Source organism: Geotrypetes seraphini, chromosome 4 (assembly GCF_902459505.1).
Source record: "Geotrypetes seraphini chromosome 4, aGeoSer1.1, whole genome shotgun sequence".
Lineage (NCBI taxonomy): Eukaryota > Metazoa > Chordata > Amphibia > Gymnophiona > Dermophiidae > Geotrypetes > Geotrypetes seraphini.
The window spans coordinates 178,483,875-178,499,374 of record NC_047087.1 but is presented as its reverse complement, the minus strand read 5'-3'; the positions used below and the strand labels follow the sequence as shown (position 1 = coordinate 178,499,374).

At 43.5% G+C, this 15,500-nt stretch overlaps 1 protein-coding gene across 1 annotated transcript in view; it reads left to right on the top strand.

The window, feature by feature from the left end:
- MMP15 (matrix metallopeptidase 15) overlaps positions 1-14,899 on the top strand; it is a 161,378-nt gene extending 146,479 nt beyond the window's left edge. The window contains exon 10 of the mRNA XM_033940918.1: positions 12,560-14,899. Coding sequence (XP_033796809.1) covers positions 12,560-12,996 — 437 coding nt within the window. The 3' untranslated portion in view covers positions 12,997-14,899. The remainder of the gene's footprint in view (positions 1-12,559) is intronic.
- The last annotated feature ends 601 nt before the right edge of the window (positions 14,900-15,500 follow it).

The window sequence follows — 15,500 nt, the reverse complement described above, 5'->3', positions numbered from 1 at the left end:
ATACAAAATACTACATGTACCTGTATTGCAAGACATCGCTCATATAGAACAGTCACTACACTCCCGCAGCGTCAGAGAGAGAAGAACCATTGGTTCAGTTGTGATGATGTGACACGTGTATTAGAGAGTTGCTTGGGGACAAAAACCCCACCCATCCCCGCCCATCCCCACCAGGATCCTCTCCATCCCCACCCGTCCCCATCAGGATCCTATCCGTCCCCATAAGGAATTACCTCCATCCCCGCCTGTCCCCATAAAAAGCAGCAATTACTTCTGACAGGATCATCAATTCCACAGTTTCTTTTGTGTTTGCGCTGCTGTTTTCCTTGTGGAATCTCTTTGATGGAACCCTTTTTTTGTTTTCTGTTCAGGTAATTAACTTATAAACCCCCTCTTTTACTAAGGCTGACATGTCCATTATATTATATGGACGAACCCTGCTTCCAAAGCCTGTGGGAGTCCCGTTGGCTAGAGGGAGGTCCCCGTGGGCCAGGGGGGTCCCCATAGGAGTCCCATGGGTTAGGGAGGATTCCCGCAGGACCCCCGCGGAACCCACGGGATTCCCGTGATCCCCGTTCCCGTGCAGACCTCTAGCATGTATACTGTATGTAATCGTATTGCAAGACTTTGTTCGTTTAGAACAGTCGTTACGCTCCCACAGCGTCGGAGAGAGAAGAACCATCGGCTCAGTTGTGATGATGTGATGCATGTATATACTCGTATTGTAAGACTTTGCTCGTTTAGAACAGTCGCTAAACTCTTGCAGTGTCAGAGGGAGAAGAACCATCAGCTCAGTTGTGATATTTGTATATTGTAAGTACTTGTATTGCAAGATATTGCTTGTATATCAAATTTAAAATTTAATCAAATGTTTTGCTTGTCTTGCAAAACACTTACAAACCAATTTACTTGCAATCCAAGGTTTTACTGTATCTCTATTTTGCTCAAAATTGATTAATGTGGACTCCTCAGGCTTTGATACCCCTGATTTGTACCAGATTTGCGCTGGATGGTCAGCTGAGGAACATCCATGTGCCAAGGGGCGCATTGGGGTGGGGGGGGCAGGAGCCATGAGCTTAGCTTTATTTGATCTCTCGAGGGCGATAGGGTCCCTAATGGGTTGCTTGCTGGAGCATAAGTCCTTCCCAGAACCTACAATGATCGTCTTGGCATCTGCAATGAAGAGATTCTGTGCAGATGCTTCTGGATCCACGAGGAGACAAAGGGAGTCCCTGCAGGGGTCATCTGGCTTTCCTGTTCAGGTCTTTACACTAGATTTAGTGAGTGAGATTTATTTGATGCCTGTTTGAATTATAGAGATAGGTCTACATTGTCTTTGGATACAGCAGTGGTTGTGCAGAGAGGTGTGTCCTCCAGAAGGCCCATGTTTCAGAACCAGAGGTCTAGTCAAGTTTCCAGTTTATTAAAATTTTGATGAAACGCTAATCATAAATTCTAAGGACTGGGAGGATTATCACTCAGGATCAATACCTCTACTCTCTCAAAGCAAACCCTCAGTGTTGGGGGATTCTGGATCTCGGGTGGAAGCCATTAGTAGGAGGCCGTGGGGGCCCTGGACTAGAGAGGGGACCCAACAGTGTAGCCAACAGGTAAGCCTCACTTCTGCTATTGGAAAAATAATAGAAGCATTGCTGAAGGAAAGGATAGTGATTCCTAGAATCTAATGGGTTACAAGATCCGAGGCAACATGGGTTTACTAAAGGTAAATCGTGCCAAACAAATCTGATTGAATTCTTTGACTGGGCGACCAGAGAATTGGATAGAGAACATGCGCTAGATGTAATTCACTTAGAGTTTCACAAAGCCTTTGACAAGGTTCCTCATAGGAGGCTCCTGAATAAACTTGACTGACTGAATTTAGGACCTAAAGTTGTGAACTGGATTAGAAACTGGTTGACGGACAGACGTTGGAGGGTGGTAATGGAATTCGCTTGGAGGAAAGAAGGGCGAGTACTGGAGTGACTCAGGGATCGGTGTTGGGGCCGATTCTGTTCAATATATTTGTGAGTAACATTGTCGAAGGGTTAGAAGGAGGAGAGTGTGGCAAAATGATTAGAACTACAGCCTCAAAACCTTGAGGTTGTGGGTTCAAACCCCATGCTGTTCCTTGTGACCCTGGGCAAGTCACTTAATACTCCACTGCCTCAGGTGCATTAGATAGTCTATGAGCCTGCTGAGACAGATAGGGAAAATGCTGGGAGTGCCTGATTTGTTACCCATCCTGAGCTCCTTTGAGAGAATGGGCTAAAAAAATCCAAATAAAATGGTTTGCCTCTTTGCGAATGATACTGAGATTTGTAACAAGGAGGACACCCTGAAGGGAATGGAAAATATGAAAAGGGATCTGCAAAAGTTAGAAGAATGGTCTAAGGTCTGGCGACTAATGTTCAATGCAAAGAAGTGCAGAGTTATGCATTTGGGAAGTAGAAATCCGAAGAGCCATATATGCTGGGAGGCGAGAGGCTAATATGCACTGAAGGGGAGAGGGACCTTGGAGTGATAGTGTCTGAGGATCTGAAGGTGCAGAAACAATGTGACAAGGCAGTGGCTGTAGCCAGAAGGATGCTAGGCTGTATAGAGAAAGGCATAACCAGTAGAAGAAAAGAAGTGTTGATGCCCCTACTTGGAGTATTGTGTTCAATTTTGGAGACTGTATCTTGTGAAAAATATGAGAAGACTTGGAGCAGTCCAACAAAAGACGACAAAGATGGTTTGAGCCAAAAGACATACAAGGAGAGTCTGGAAGACCTGAATATGTATACTCTAGAGGACAGGAGGGACAGGGGTGAAATCATACAGACATTTAAATACTTAAAAGGTGTTAATATAGAATCAAATCTTTTCTGGAGAAAGGAGAATGGTAAAACTAGAGAACATAAATTGGGTTGCAGGGTGGTAGACTTAGGAGTAATATTAGGAAATTCTTTCTCACAAAGAGGGTGGTGGAATCCTCGAATGCCCTCCCGAGGGAGGTGGTAGAGAAGAAAACAGTGACATAATTCAAAAGAGTGTGGGACAAACACAGAGGATCTCAAATCAGAAAATGAAGGGTATAATTGGAAGAGCCAAGGCCTGTACTGGGCAGACTTGAATGGTTTGTGTCCTGTATATGGCTATTCGGATTAGGATGGGCTAGGGAGGGCTTTGATGGGAATTTGGGATGGTCTAGAAAGGCTGGAGTGTGCTTCGACGGCAACTCCAGTAGTTGGAACCTAAACAAATTACTGGGCAGACTTCTATGGTCTATAATCCAGAAGTATCAATGAACAAAGACAACTGAACTTAATCATGGATTTGTAATGCATGTACCTATGAGGCAGACTGGATGGACCATTCAGGTATTTATCTGCTGTCATTTACTATGTTATGTTACTATGTTGTTGAGGATCATTATAGAGATGCTGCAGGAATTAAAGCTAGAACTACCGCAAACCTCTGCTGCTCAATGCTCAGTAATGAGCGGCTCTAAGTCTCAGACCATGTGCTAAGGCCATGGCAAGAGTGCATCTGATGGCATCTGATTTTCAACAGTTGGTTGTCATGCCAGAGATAGATTCCTTGGTACTCTGCCTAGTGAAGGTGGAGTGGTTTTAAAGGATGCACAGGATCGCAGGCTAGATTCAGTCCTCAAAAGACAGTTCAAAGCCTTAGAGTTGGGACTGATAGCAGCTTCAGCAGGAGCATCTTTTGTTGTGCATGCTTGTCCTTCCAGATTATGCCAGACTCATCAGATGACAACACTTACCCCTAGTTACTAATGGTGGGGTGGATTATGTAGCAGATACTCTGTATTTAGAATCATGAGCAAGGTTTCTGTTTCCTGACAATGGGCAAGAGATTTGGCTTCTAAAGCCACTTTGAACAGGCTATCTTTTAAGGGCAAGTTACTCTTTGGCAAGGGTTTGGAAGATCTAATGGCCAGTGTGACAGAGCGTTGCCAAAAGGCCTTTCCAGACCCTAAACCGCATGACCCTAGAGGGTCAGGTCATAGCAGTTTCATGGTTTTCGGCAGTTTTGCCAGTATACAGGAGGATCCTTTGTGCAGAATTCCTATCGGGGCTCACAACAGAGATTTGGAGGCACCAGGAGACCTTAATCCTCTGAGTCCTGCCCTTGAGCAGCCTCTAAGAAGCAGCAATGATGCCAGGTCAATGGTTGTACCTCTGCAGATAGGAGAAAGGCTTACTGGGAAGCATGGGCGCATATTTGCTCAGACCACTGGGTTTTGGATATCATTTGAGAGGGTTACAAGTTCAAATTTCTTCGCCCTACAGCAACAATAATATGGCTCTTAGATAGTCAAACTATAGAACCCATATCAGAAGCAGAATCGGGCTTGGGCAGATACTCTATATGCTTCATCATTCCCACAAGAGACTCAGAAGACTGAGGACCGATCCTAAATCTGAAGTCGATCAATGCAGCGCTCAAGGTGCCCTGATTTCAAATTGAGTCCTTAAGCTCAGTCATTGCCTCAGTAGCGCCGGGGGAATTTCTAGCCCCTCTGGGTTTAACGGGCCTACTTGCATATTTGCATATTTCCAGATCACAGGAGGTTCTTGAGATTCCATGCGTTGGAACATCATTTCCAGTTTTCAACACTTCCCTTAAGTCTGGTGACAGCATCTTCACCAAACTGATGGTCATTGTAGCTGCACACTTGTACAAGTCAGGGATCCAGGTGCCACCCGTATTTGGATGTTTGGCTGATCAGAGCTTCATCCAAGTTGAAGGATGAGAGAGCAGTGATACAGGTTGGCCAGATTCTGCAAAATCTGGGTTGGATTATCAATTACTTAACAAGCCACCTTGGAGCCAATTCAGTCCCTAGAGTGCTTGGGAATCTTTCTTCCAGAGCCACGCAGACTGAAACTAATCCACCAGATCTTGGAGCTTCTAGAGATACCAGTTCCCACTACATGGCATTATCTGCAGGTGCTCTTGTCCCACTGATCTCTTCAAGTGGATTCTCTCCAGATGCCTTTGGTCTGGACAGTGTAGGTGCATCACAGTCTGCATTGGAGGCTCTGTCCAAAGTCGCTTTCAAAGGGCATGTCACTCAGCATAGCCTTTTGGGTGATCCTGACGACAGATGCAAGCCTTTATTATAGCTGGGGAAGTCATTGTGAGGGCCATCCAGTTCAGGGGCGATGGTCCCCTTTTTTAAGTAAATGGTCTATCAACCAACTGGAGCTACGAGCCATTCGTCTAGTGCTCCAGATGCTGGAAGGCAAAGTGGTTGGGGGGGGGGGTTCGGACATTGCCACAGCAGTGGCCTATGTCAACAGGCAGGGAGGCACTAAGAGTACGCCCTTGAGACTAGAAGCCCACTTATTGTTTTGGTTGGCAGAAGTCCAGCTACAAGTGCTATCAACTGAATGTAACGGGAGCGGACAAGGTTCAGGCTGACTATTTGAGCCAGCAATCCCTGGACCCTGGATCACCGCTTAGACTAACTGGTATATCAAATAAATTGCGTATCACCAAAGCTGCTGCTCAGGTTACAACTTCTGTCTCTGTGCAGACAGAAAATGTTACCCAGGCAGAGGGAGTGGTTCTATGTACAAACTGTCTTCAGCTTGAATCTCTCATGAAAGAAGTAAAAGAGGTGGCAAGACTTAAGAAGCATCTGCAAAAATGAAAGGTACATCAATGAAATAGTTCATGAGGCGTCAAAGATTTCCAGCAGTGGGGAAGAAGAGGCTGTACTGAGTGAAGGCAGCTTGACTCAGATTATGGAACACTGCAAATTGGTACTGTGACCCCCCCTCCCCCCGCTGAAGAAACAATATGCTGTCCTAGAAGTAGAGGAGATGAGAGCATCCCAAGGAGAGGAAGGATCAAAGCTTGAAATTCCAAAAATTACTGGATCCGTGACCATTAGGAGGCATAAGGTAGTGGTAGTTGGCAATTCCCTTCTAAGGGGTACTGAAGCGTCTATCTGAAGACCAGACATGATGTCACGAGAGGTATGCTGTCTACCTGGTGCCAAAATCCAAAATGTTACAGAGAGCTTGCCTAGACTCATCAAGCCTGATGACTCATCCACATTGACACTAATGATACTGCCAGGTACCCCTACGAACGTGTCAAAAGTGACTTTGTGGCTCTAGGAGAGAAGGTGAAGTAGTCAGATGCGCAGGTGATATTCTCGTCCATCCTCCCTGTTGAGGGTAAAGGCCAGGGCAGAGAAGCTTGCATCCTGGAGATAAATGCGTAGCTACGTGGATGGTGTCGTCGAGAGCGTTTTGGCTTCCTGGATCATGGGATGATTTTCCAAGGGCTGCTGAGCAGGGATGGTGTGCATTTATCAAAGAAGGAAAGAAGTGTCTTTGCCGGCAAGCTGGCTAATCTACTGAAGAGGGCTTTAAACTAGAAGTGATGGGGCAGGGTGATCAAAGATCCCGGGAGAGTATAAGCCCTCAGGTAAGTAAATCAGTGAATACTTCTACATGGATGGGAAAAGGGAGCAATGTTTGGAAAGCAGTATATACTAATGCTCGAAGCATGGGAAACAAGATTCTGGATCTAGAAGCTGTGATGGAAGAAGAGGAGTTGGATATAGTGGTGATCACAGAGACATGGTTCCGGGAGAACCATAACTGGGAGATAGTTATACCGAGCTATAATCTGTTCACGAAAGACAGGGAAGGACGAAAAGGAGGGGGAATAACGTTATATGTTAAAGATCATATTAAAATTATAGTACAAAAACTCGGATATGGTGAATATCAATAATAATCACAAAAAACACTTTCACCAAAAGGATGTAATGAAGGTATATTAAACAAAAGACACAAGCAAAGACCAGTCTTGATGGAGGAAAAAGCCTCAGACAGGGGCCCACCCACCTCCACAATGGTGGAATAACGGTGTTCAGGCGATCACTTCACTGGCATAAAACCTCCTACTGTAAAGGTCATAGCAATGTGTCAAATGTATCAAAAAATTGCTTTCAAGATTGAGTGATGCAGAGAAAAGTAATAATAACTTAACTTTCTCCTTAAGGATCGGAACACCTTAATATACCTTCATTACATCCTTTTGGTGAAAGTGTTTTTTGTGATTATTAAAGATCATATTAAAGCCATTCAATTGCAGGATCTGCAGAGCAAGGAAGAGGATCAATTTGGAAAGAGGGAATGGTGAATATATTTACATTGGTGTGAAATACAGGCCTTCTTCACAGATGGAAGAAGCAGATAGAAATTTAATAGTAGACATTCAGAATATATCTAAAAAAGGGGAACATCTTGCTAATAGGTGATTTTAACATGCCGGATCTAGATTGGGGTATCCCTATTGCGGGGTCTTCTAGAAGTAGGGAGATCCTGGATTTTCTACAAAGAGAACTACTGTACCAGCAGTTGGTAATGGAACCCATGCGGGATGGGGTCATACTGGATTTAGTGTTTACAAACAGGGAAAGTGTTTCTGATGTTACAGTGGGTGATCATCTGGCATCCAGTGATCACTGCATGGTACGGTTTAATATTAAGATGGGTATAGAGAGGAATCATTCAAAAGCAAAGGCTCTAGACTTAAAAAAAAATTAACTTTGTTCAGATGGGGGTTTACATCAAAGAATTGTCTGGGTGGGAAAGTCTGGAAGGAGTGGAAATGCAGTGGACAAAACTGAAAGGAGCAATTATAAGGGCAACAACCTTTTTGTGAGGCAAGTAAGTAAAAGTAAGAAGAAAAAAGGGGCCGCTTTGGTTCTCAAAAGTAGTAGTTGAGAAGGTAAGGAATAAGAGGTTAGCTTTCATAAACTACAAAAGATTGCAGAAAGAAGAAGACAGGCAAAAATATCTGAAAAAGTTAAGAGAGACTGGTCGTGTAGTCAGGAAAGCAAAGATGCAAATAGAAGAAAAAATAGCTGACACAGTAAAACGGGAGACAAGACATTTTTTAGATATGTTAATGATAGGAAGAAGTGCATAAGTGGTATTGTGAGACTCAAAGGTGAAGGGGAGGAATATGTAGAAGCTGATAAAGTAAAGGCCGAATTGCTTAACAAATATTTCTGTTTTGTGTTCATGGCTGAAGCGCCAGGAGCGGGATTGCAAAAGACAAACGTGAATAGGGATGGAGGAGTAATAGACCCTGATCGATTTTCAGTGGGTTGTGTTCATGAGGAGCTAGCTAAAATAAAGGTAGGCAAAGCGATGGGGCCGGATGGTGTACATCCGGCTGAAGAAACTTAGGGAAGTTCTGGTAGCTCTGCTTACTGACCTTTTCAATGAGTCTCTAGAGTCGGGAATGGTACAGGAGGACTGGAGAAGGGTGGATCCACAAAAGTGGAAGTAAGGAAGAAGTAGGAAATTACAGGCCAGAAAGTTTGACTTCTGTGGTAAGCAAATTAATGGAAATGCTTTTAAAACAGAGAATGGTCAAGTTTCTGGAATCCTGTGGATTATAGGACTGGAGGCAACATGGATTCACTAAGATAGGTCTTGTCAGACAAATCGGATCAATTTCTTTGACTGGGTGACCAGAGAATTGGATAGAGGAGGTTTTCTAGATGTGTATTTAGATTTTAGCAAAGCCTTTGACAGTGTTCCACACAGACATCTAATAAATAAACTGAGTGCACTTAGGATGGGTCAAGAACTGGTTGAGTGGAAGGCGACAGAGGGTAGTGATCGATGGAGATCACTCTGAGGAAAGGGATGTTAACCAGTGGTGTGCCTCAAGGTTCTGTTCTTGGGCCTGTTCTTTTTAACATTTTTATAAACGATATTGCTGAAAGGTTGTCATGTAAGATTTGCCTCTTTGCAGATGATACCAAAATCTGCAATAGAGTAGACACGCTGGATGGTGTTAATAACATGAAAAAGACCTGGCAAAGCTTGAAGAATGGTCTGAAATTTGGCAGCTAAAACTTAATGCTAAGAAATGCAAGGTCATGCATTTGGGCTGCAAAAACCCAAGGGAACGGTACAGTTTAGGGGGTGAAGAACTTATGTGCATGACGGAAGAGCGGTACTTGGGTGTGATTGTATGTGATGATCTTAAGGTAGCCAAACAGGTTGAAAAGGTGACAGCGAAAGCTAGAAGGATGCTAGGTTGCATCGGGAGAGGTATGGCCAGTAGGAAAAAGGAGGTATTGATGCCTCTGTGAGACCTCATTGTGTACAATTCTGGAAGCCGTACCTTCAAAAAGATATAAAAGGGATGGAGTCGGTCCGGAGGAAGGCTACTAAAATGGTATGTGGTCTTCGTGATAAGGCGTATGGGGACAGATTTAAAGATCTCAATCTGTATACTTTGGAGGAAAGGCGGGAGAGGGGAGATATGATAGTCATTTAAATCACGTTTGAAGCTGGTATGAAAACTTCTGGCTGTTGGAAGCTGTTTGGAGAATCTCTTAAGGAGAATTTTGTGGCTGTTGGAAGCTTTTTGGAGAATCCCTGAAGAAACCAAATGTATTGATGAAACGAGTGCTTGTTGGAGGTTTTGGCTCTGTCGTGGATTTGGCTGTGTTCTATGAGAGGTTTAAAACTACAGTTGAAAAAAGAAGTTTAGTACCGGTGGATCCTTTCCAGTTACATCCTCTGGCGCCAGAGCTAAGTATTTTGCTTCCTTTTTCAGCGATTTGTATTTTGAACTTGTATAATTCATATATTTATACATAAAAAGTTTTTTTTTTAAACGTATTATAAAAATGAATTTAAATATATGAAAAAGAATTAAAAAGTATTACTGTGCACAGTAGTGGGGGTTCCCCCCTTTAGATCTTTTTACATTGTGCTGTGGGTGTGTTTTTCGCCTATGATAAGAAAAAGAATGCTAGCTGTGAATCATCAATGATTGCTGCATGCTAAAACGTTTCTGAGGCTTTTTCTCCACCTGTTTTGAATTTCAATGTTGGATCTTAGAGAGGTAGCCCACTGCTTGTGAGTGACATTTATTGCAATTTTTTTGGTTTAATTGTCACTACGTTTTTGATCTTGAGAGTCATTTAAATACCTACGTAATATTAATGTGCATGAGTTGAGCTCTTTCATTTGAAAGGAAACTGCAATGAGAGGGCATAGGATGAAGTTAAAGAGGTTATAGGCTCCAGAGTAATCTGAGGAAATACTTTTTTATGGAAAGGGTGGTAGATGCGTGGAACAGTTTCCCGGAAGAGGTGGTGAAAACAGAAACTGTGTCTGAATTCAAGAGGGCCTGGGATGTGGGATCTCTCGGAGAGAGAAAGAGATAATGGTTACTGTGGATGGGCAGACTAGATGAGCCATTTGGCCTTTATCTGCCATCATATTTCTATGTTTCTAACTGTGGTATAAATTGCGGTATAACTGCGGTATATCAAATAAATTGAAACTTGAGTGATCACTATCCTGGAAGGCATTCAACAGCATTGTGAATTGATGGGGATGCCCATTGTTCAAGCTGATGACAATGATAGACAACAAGAAAGCCTTTTTGTTCTTCAGCCAAAGATATGAGCCCGGAAGTGTAGGAATGGATGCTCTAGTACAGCAATAGCTAGAAACAGGGTGATTGTACATCTTCCCTCCTTGGCCTATAATAGGCCAGGTCATTTGAAGAATAGCAGCTCACCTAGGATTTGTAATCCTGGTTGCTCCAGATTGGCCGCGTTAGTCATGGTACGAGGAGCTAGTGCATCTGAAGAGGGACAAGAGCCTCAAACTACCTTGTCATCTGATTCTTCTCTCACAGGGCCCAAAACGTCCTGGAGTATCTGGAACACTTAGGGCTTACGGTGCGAAATGGCTGTTTGGAGGTGGACATTGCTATGCTCTTGAGGTCTAAAAAACTGATAACTGCCACAGCCTATGCTAAGGCTTGGAAGATATTTCACTGCTGGTGTGCTAAGATGACGGTGGAGCCTTTCAAGATGACGGTGGAGCCTTTCAAGGTCCTGCTGTCAGTAGTCCCAGCATTCCTCCAAGACGGACGTGAGAAAGGCCTGGTGGTCAGTTCTCTCAAAGTACAGGTAGCTGGTCGTTCATGCTTTAGAGCCCAAGTGGATAAAGTTCCGTTGGTTTTTCATCCAGATGTGACCAAATTTTTGAAAGGAATATTGTGACTGCATCCACTTGTGTGTCAGCCTTTTCCTATTTGGAATCTTAATGTTGTGCTGCATGCCCTCAGTAATGCCCTGTATGAGTCCTTACAGGGGGCATTGCTCATAGATCTCATGGTTAAGACTGTATTTTTAGTCACTATTGCCTCAGCGAGAAAGGTTCTGAGCTGCAGCCTTTGTTTTGTAGAGAGTCCTTCCTCAAATTTACTGAGGCCAGGATCTTGCTGTGCAAGGTACCTTCCTTTCTGCTGAAAGTAGTCTCAGTCTTCCATGTTATTCAGGAAGTCTGTCTGCCTGTGTTCAATTCTACGGGCTCCAAGAAGGATGACAAGATCTTAAAAGTTGTTGGATGTCAGGAGAGTTCTTCTCCAGTATCTCGAAGGGATGAATGAGTTTTGTTTTTCAGATCATCTTTTTTTTTTTTTTTGACGAATCCTAGCCATGGGGGGAGGCTGGCTTCCAAGGCTTTCATTTCAAGATGGATTCACATGGCTATTTCTTCAGCATATGTTGGATGTGGGAAACAATCCCCAATTGCATTGAAAGCGCACTCCACTAGGAGTGTGGCTGCTTCATGGCCAGAGTCATGGGCTGTCCCGTCTGAGGAGATTGTTAGGGCGGCGACATGGTCCACCCTTCATGACTTCACAAAGTTTTTTACAGTGTTGATGGGGTGGCTCGCTGAACCACTACCTTTTGGTCCTCATTGCTGGCAGCAGGCTCATCTACCCCACCCTAGACTCCAGGGACTGCTTTAGTACATCCCACTAGTCAGAACTCCTATACCCTTTGCACTGGAAGGAAAGATTAGGTTCTTAACTCGATAATCTTCTTTCCAGTTTAAAAGTATAGGAGTCCTGATGCCCACCCTGTCAGTTTTCACTTTCACCTATTTGTATGTCTCAGATATGTATTAAATTTAGCCAGCTGTCTGTCTCAGGCATGTGTGTATTAACAGATGTTTGCATTTTTCTGTCAAGCAGGTTTGCACAGTAATGAAGCTTCTTTCTTGTCAAGAGGCTAAAGATTTTAAGAACTGCATGTGTTAGTGCAGGTTGCATTCAGGTAGGTGGCTTGTTCATTCCACCTTACTTTATGTTACGATAACAATTGATGTTGCTTTCTTTATTCATGTTCCTTGCTGAGCAGAACAGAGTTCATTTTCGGGGAGATTCCCCACACCCCTTTCCAGTGCTGTTTGATTGCTTTGGTACAAAGTGAGGAGCTACAGCATAGCCCACTGGGGATAGAGGAGGAGGAGCTACAGTATATCCCACTGATGAAAAAGGTGATTGATGCCTTATGCAAAACTCGCAGTTAAGAGTCTTGACTACCCACTTAGTTAGGACTCTACACTCTTTATACTGGAAAGATTATCGAGGTAAGAACCTAATCTTTCCATCTGCAGCATAACTCCATTTCTCACTTCTTTTTCTAGTGTTCTATCAATGTGCATATCTGATTTCCTTTGTTGTCCCCCTGCAGCATACACTTACTTCTACAAAGGTGTAAAGTACTGGAAATTTGATAACCAGCGCCTAAAGACTGAGCCTGGCTATCCCAAGTCCATCTTGCGTGACTTCATGGGCTGTCATGAGGAAGTGACCGTGCACCCAGACATTGGTCGCAAGTGGCCTGACCTGGACCGCATGCCTTTCAATCCAGATGAAGGGAACACAAGGAAGAATGAGACGGATGCAAGAACAGACCACAAAGATGACAGTGGGCGGGGAAGCAATGATGTCGATATTGTGGTTCAGATTGATGAGTACACCCGGGCAATGAGCATCATCATGGTGGTGATGCCTCTAATCTTACTGCTGTGCATTCTGGGACTTGTCTACGCCCTCATCCAGCTACAGCGAAAGGGGACGCCACGGATGTTGGTGTACTGCAAACGCTCCTTGCAGGATTGGGTCTGACTTTTCCCTACTGTCCCCATTCCATGGTGCTAACACAAGAGTGTAGTGAAACAGATTCACTGAACTTTCCCCCTTGTTATTTTACTGTAGTATTTATAGCAAGATTTGCACTTCTGTTTTGTTGAATTGAGCCAGCTTGTGGACTCCCCTGGGTTTTGCCTCTTCTAAATATGTATGTGTTTCTGAAACAGAAAGAGTCCCCTACTTTAGGGCTGTTCCCTTCACCCTCTATGCCTAACCTAAGGGATACATAGAGGGTCTCAATGCAGGGAATGGAGGACTCTGGCAGCCTGCCTGACAGGAAACCTGTGGTGCCTTTCCTAGCAAAGGTGGAGGAACTGAAGTTTTCCATCCAGGAATGAAAATGGTGATGGCTGCAATGAATAGCCACCAAGAGACACACTGTACCTGGACAGAAGCCCCCTCCTCTTCCCTCCCCGGGCCTTTTTTTTTTTTTTTTGACAATTATTTGTTCTTTTTTAAAATTTTGTTGGTTTTATATTTTTCTGCTTTTGTTGCCCAGTGTTTTGTTAAATTTTTTGGGTATTTTATGTAAGAGTCATTCCTCAGGCCCTGCCTACCTTCACTGAAACCAAACAGAGGAGGGTTTGTTGTTTGTTCTAATTTTAGGAAATGCTTAAGGGAGTCTAAAGACTTGGATACAATGACTTTTACTTTCTGTAGAAGCTGCAAGGCCCAATGGCCCAAAGCAAGGAAAGAGCTAAGCAAGTCCTCCCTCCCTACTGTGCCAACCCTCATGTAGAAAGAGTGAAAGTTTGATCTAATGAATAATAATTTATCCCTCTTCTTTCTTCTTTTCTGCACAATTCTGAGAGCTAGTTTTGTGAGCAGGTTCATCTGTCTTTGAATGATTTCATTTTGAGTACTAAGAATGCTTCTTTAATTTGTAATTTGCTTAGCTTGCAGTGTGGATCTGTATAGCTTCATTCAGTTTACAGCTGTTCCTTGTTTTATAACTCCCAAAGCTGTTTCTCATATGCATGAACATCCTCTGTAAGGATTGCACCACTGAAGCTCTACTGTGCCCACAGACCAGCCATACTTTAAGTGACTGCAGCGGCATCATTGGTGCCCGGAATCCATACTTGAGCCCTTAGCACTTGCAGCAACAGTATGAGAGCTCTTCTGTGTCCACTTCCTCTAGATTCAATATAAAATTACATACTTCTGTGTCTTTAAAGGTCTGTTGTGTTCATGTAGCTCAGTACTCGTGAGCACTGCAGCACTGAATGTCTTCTCTGTACCATGGCTAGGGTCGTTAAACACAAGATTATCTCTGTGGGGCAAATAGCACAAGCAAGCCTTGTGGTTCAGCATATTCGCCAATGACTGTGGATATCCATGTGATTTAACTTTGGCAGCTTTCAGGCCAGTAACTTCTACTTAAAATAATGTACAGAACCTGAACATTTAGCAAAACCCTTCTCCCCCTTACTTAATTATGTTTGTAAGAACATCATATTCATCCTGCTCCTTAACTCTTCCTTGGGTTTTGTACAACTTATTAGGTTTAATTCATGACATCCAGCCTTGTAGTGACTGCTGGAAGGCACCTTGCCAGTTCCAAGTAGGGGAGGAAAGAAGAAACAAGTTGTCTAGTGTTGGTTTGCAAGGTGAGAAGCAAGGACCTTTTCAAAACTCTTTGCTGAACAATGCTTATCCTCTCTGTAGCAGCCTTGATTTCAGAATATTTTGTGAATTGTCCTGCTCATGTTTTATTTAACTTCTCATTCTTGCACCTAGTGCTTCCATACCCCAAGACAACATAAGAACATAAGAAGTTGCCTCCGCTGGGGCAGACCAGAGGTCCATCCTGCCCAGCGGTCCGCTCCCGCAGCGACCCATCAGGCCCACTGCCTGAACAGTGGTCTCTGATTAATTTTGTAATTTACCTCTAATCCTGTCCCTATAACCTTACCTCTACTCCTATCTGTACCCCTCAGTCCCTTTGTCCTCTAGGTACCCCCTTCCCTTCACGCTGGGTTTTGAAAAGCCATCCAGACCCCTGGACATGTCCTCAAAAGAAGGACATGTCCGGGAAAATCCAGACATCTGGTAACCCTAATTTTGAACTCAGATCTAATGAAACTACCATTGCAAAATTCCCCCATCCAAGATTGAATGAACCTCACTAAGAAAGCCTGCTAACACTGTCTCAGTACTATGCATTGATCGAAACCCCGCTTGCCTTGGGTTAAGTACATTTGTTGATTCGATGTAAGACACCAGCTGTTCCAGAACTATCCTCTCTTTTAATTTTGCTAAAAATCAAAGATTAGAAACTGGTCTATAACTATCTGGATTCAATATATCTAAATCTTTCTTCTTCAAAATCGGTTTAATAATTGTCTTTTTCCAACATGCAGGTACCTCTCCACTATTTAGACTCTTCTGTATCATAATTAAAGCATTAGACCATGTCTAGAACTTGAGAGCTATTTTGAAGGCACTGGATCTAAGTCACAAAAAGTGACATGCATTGT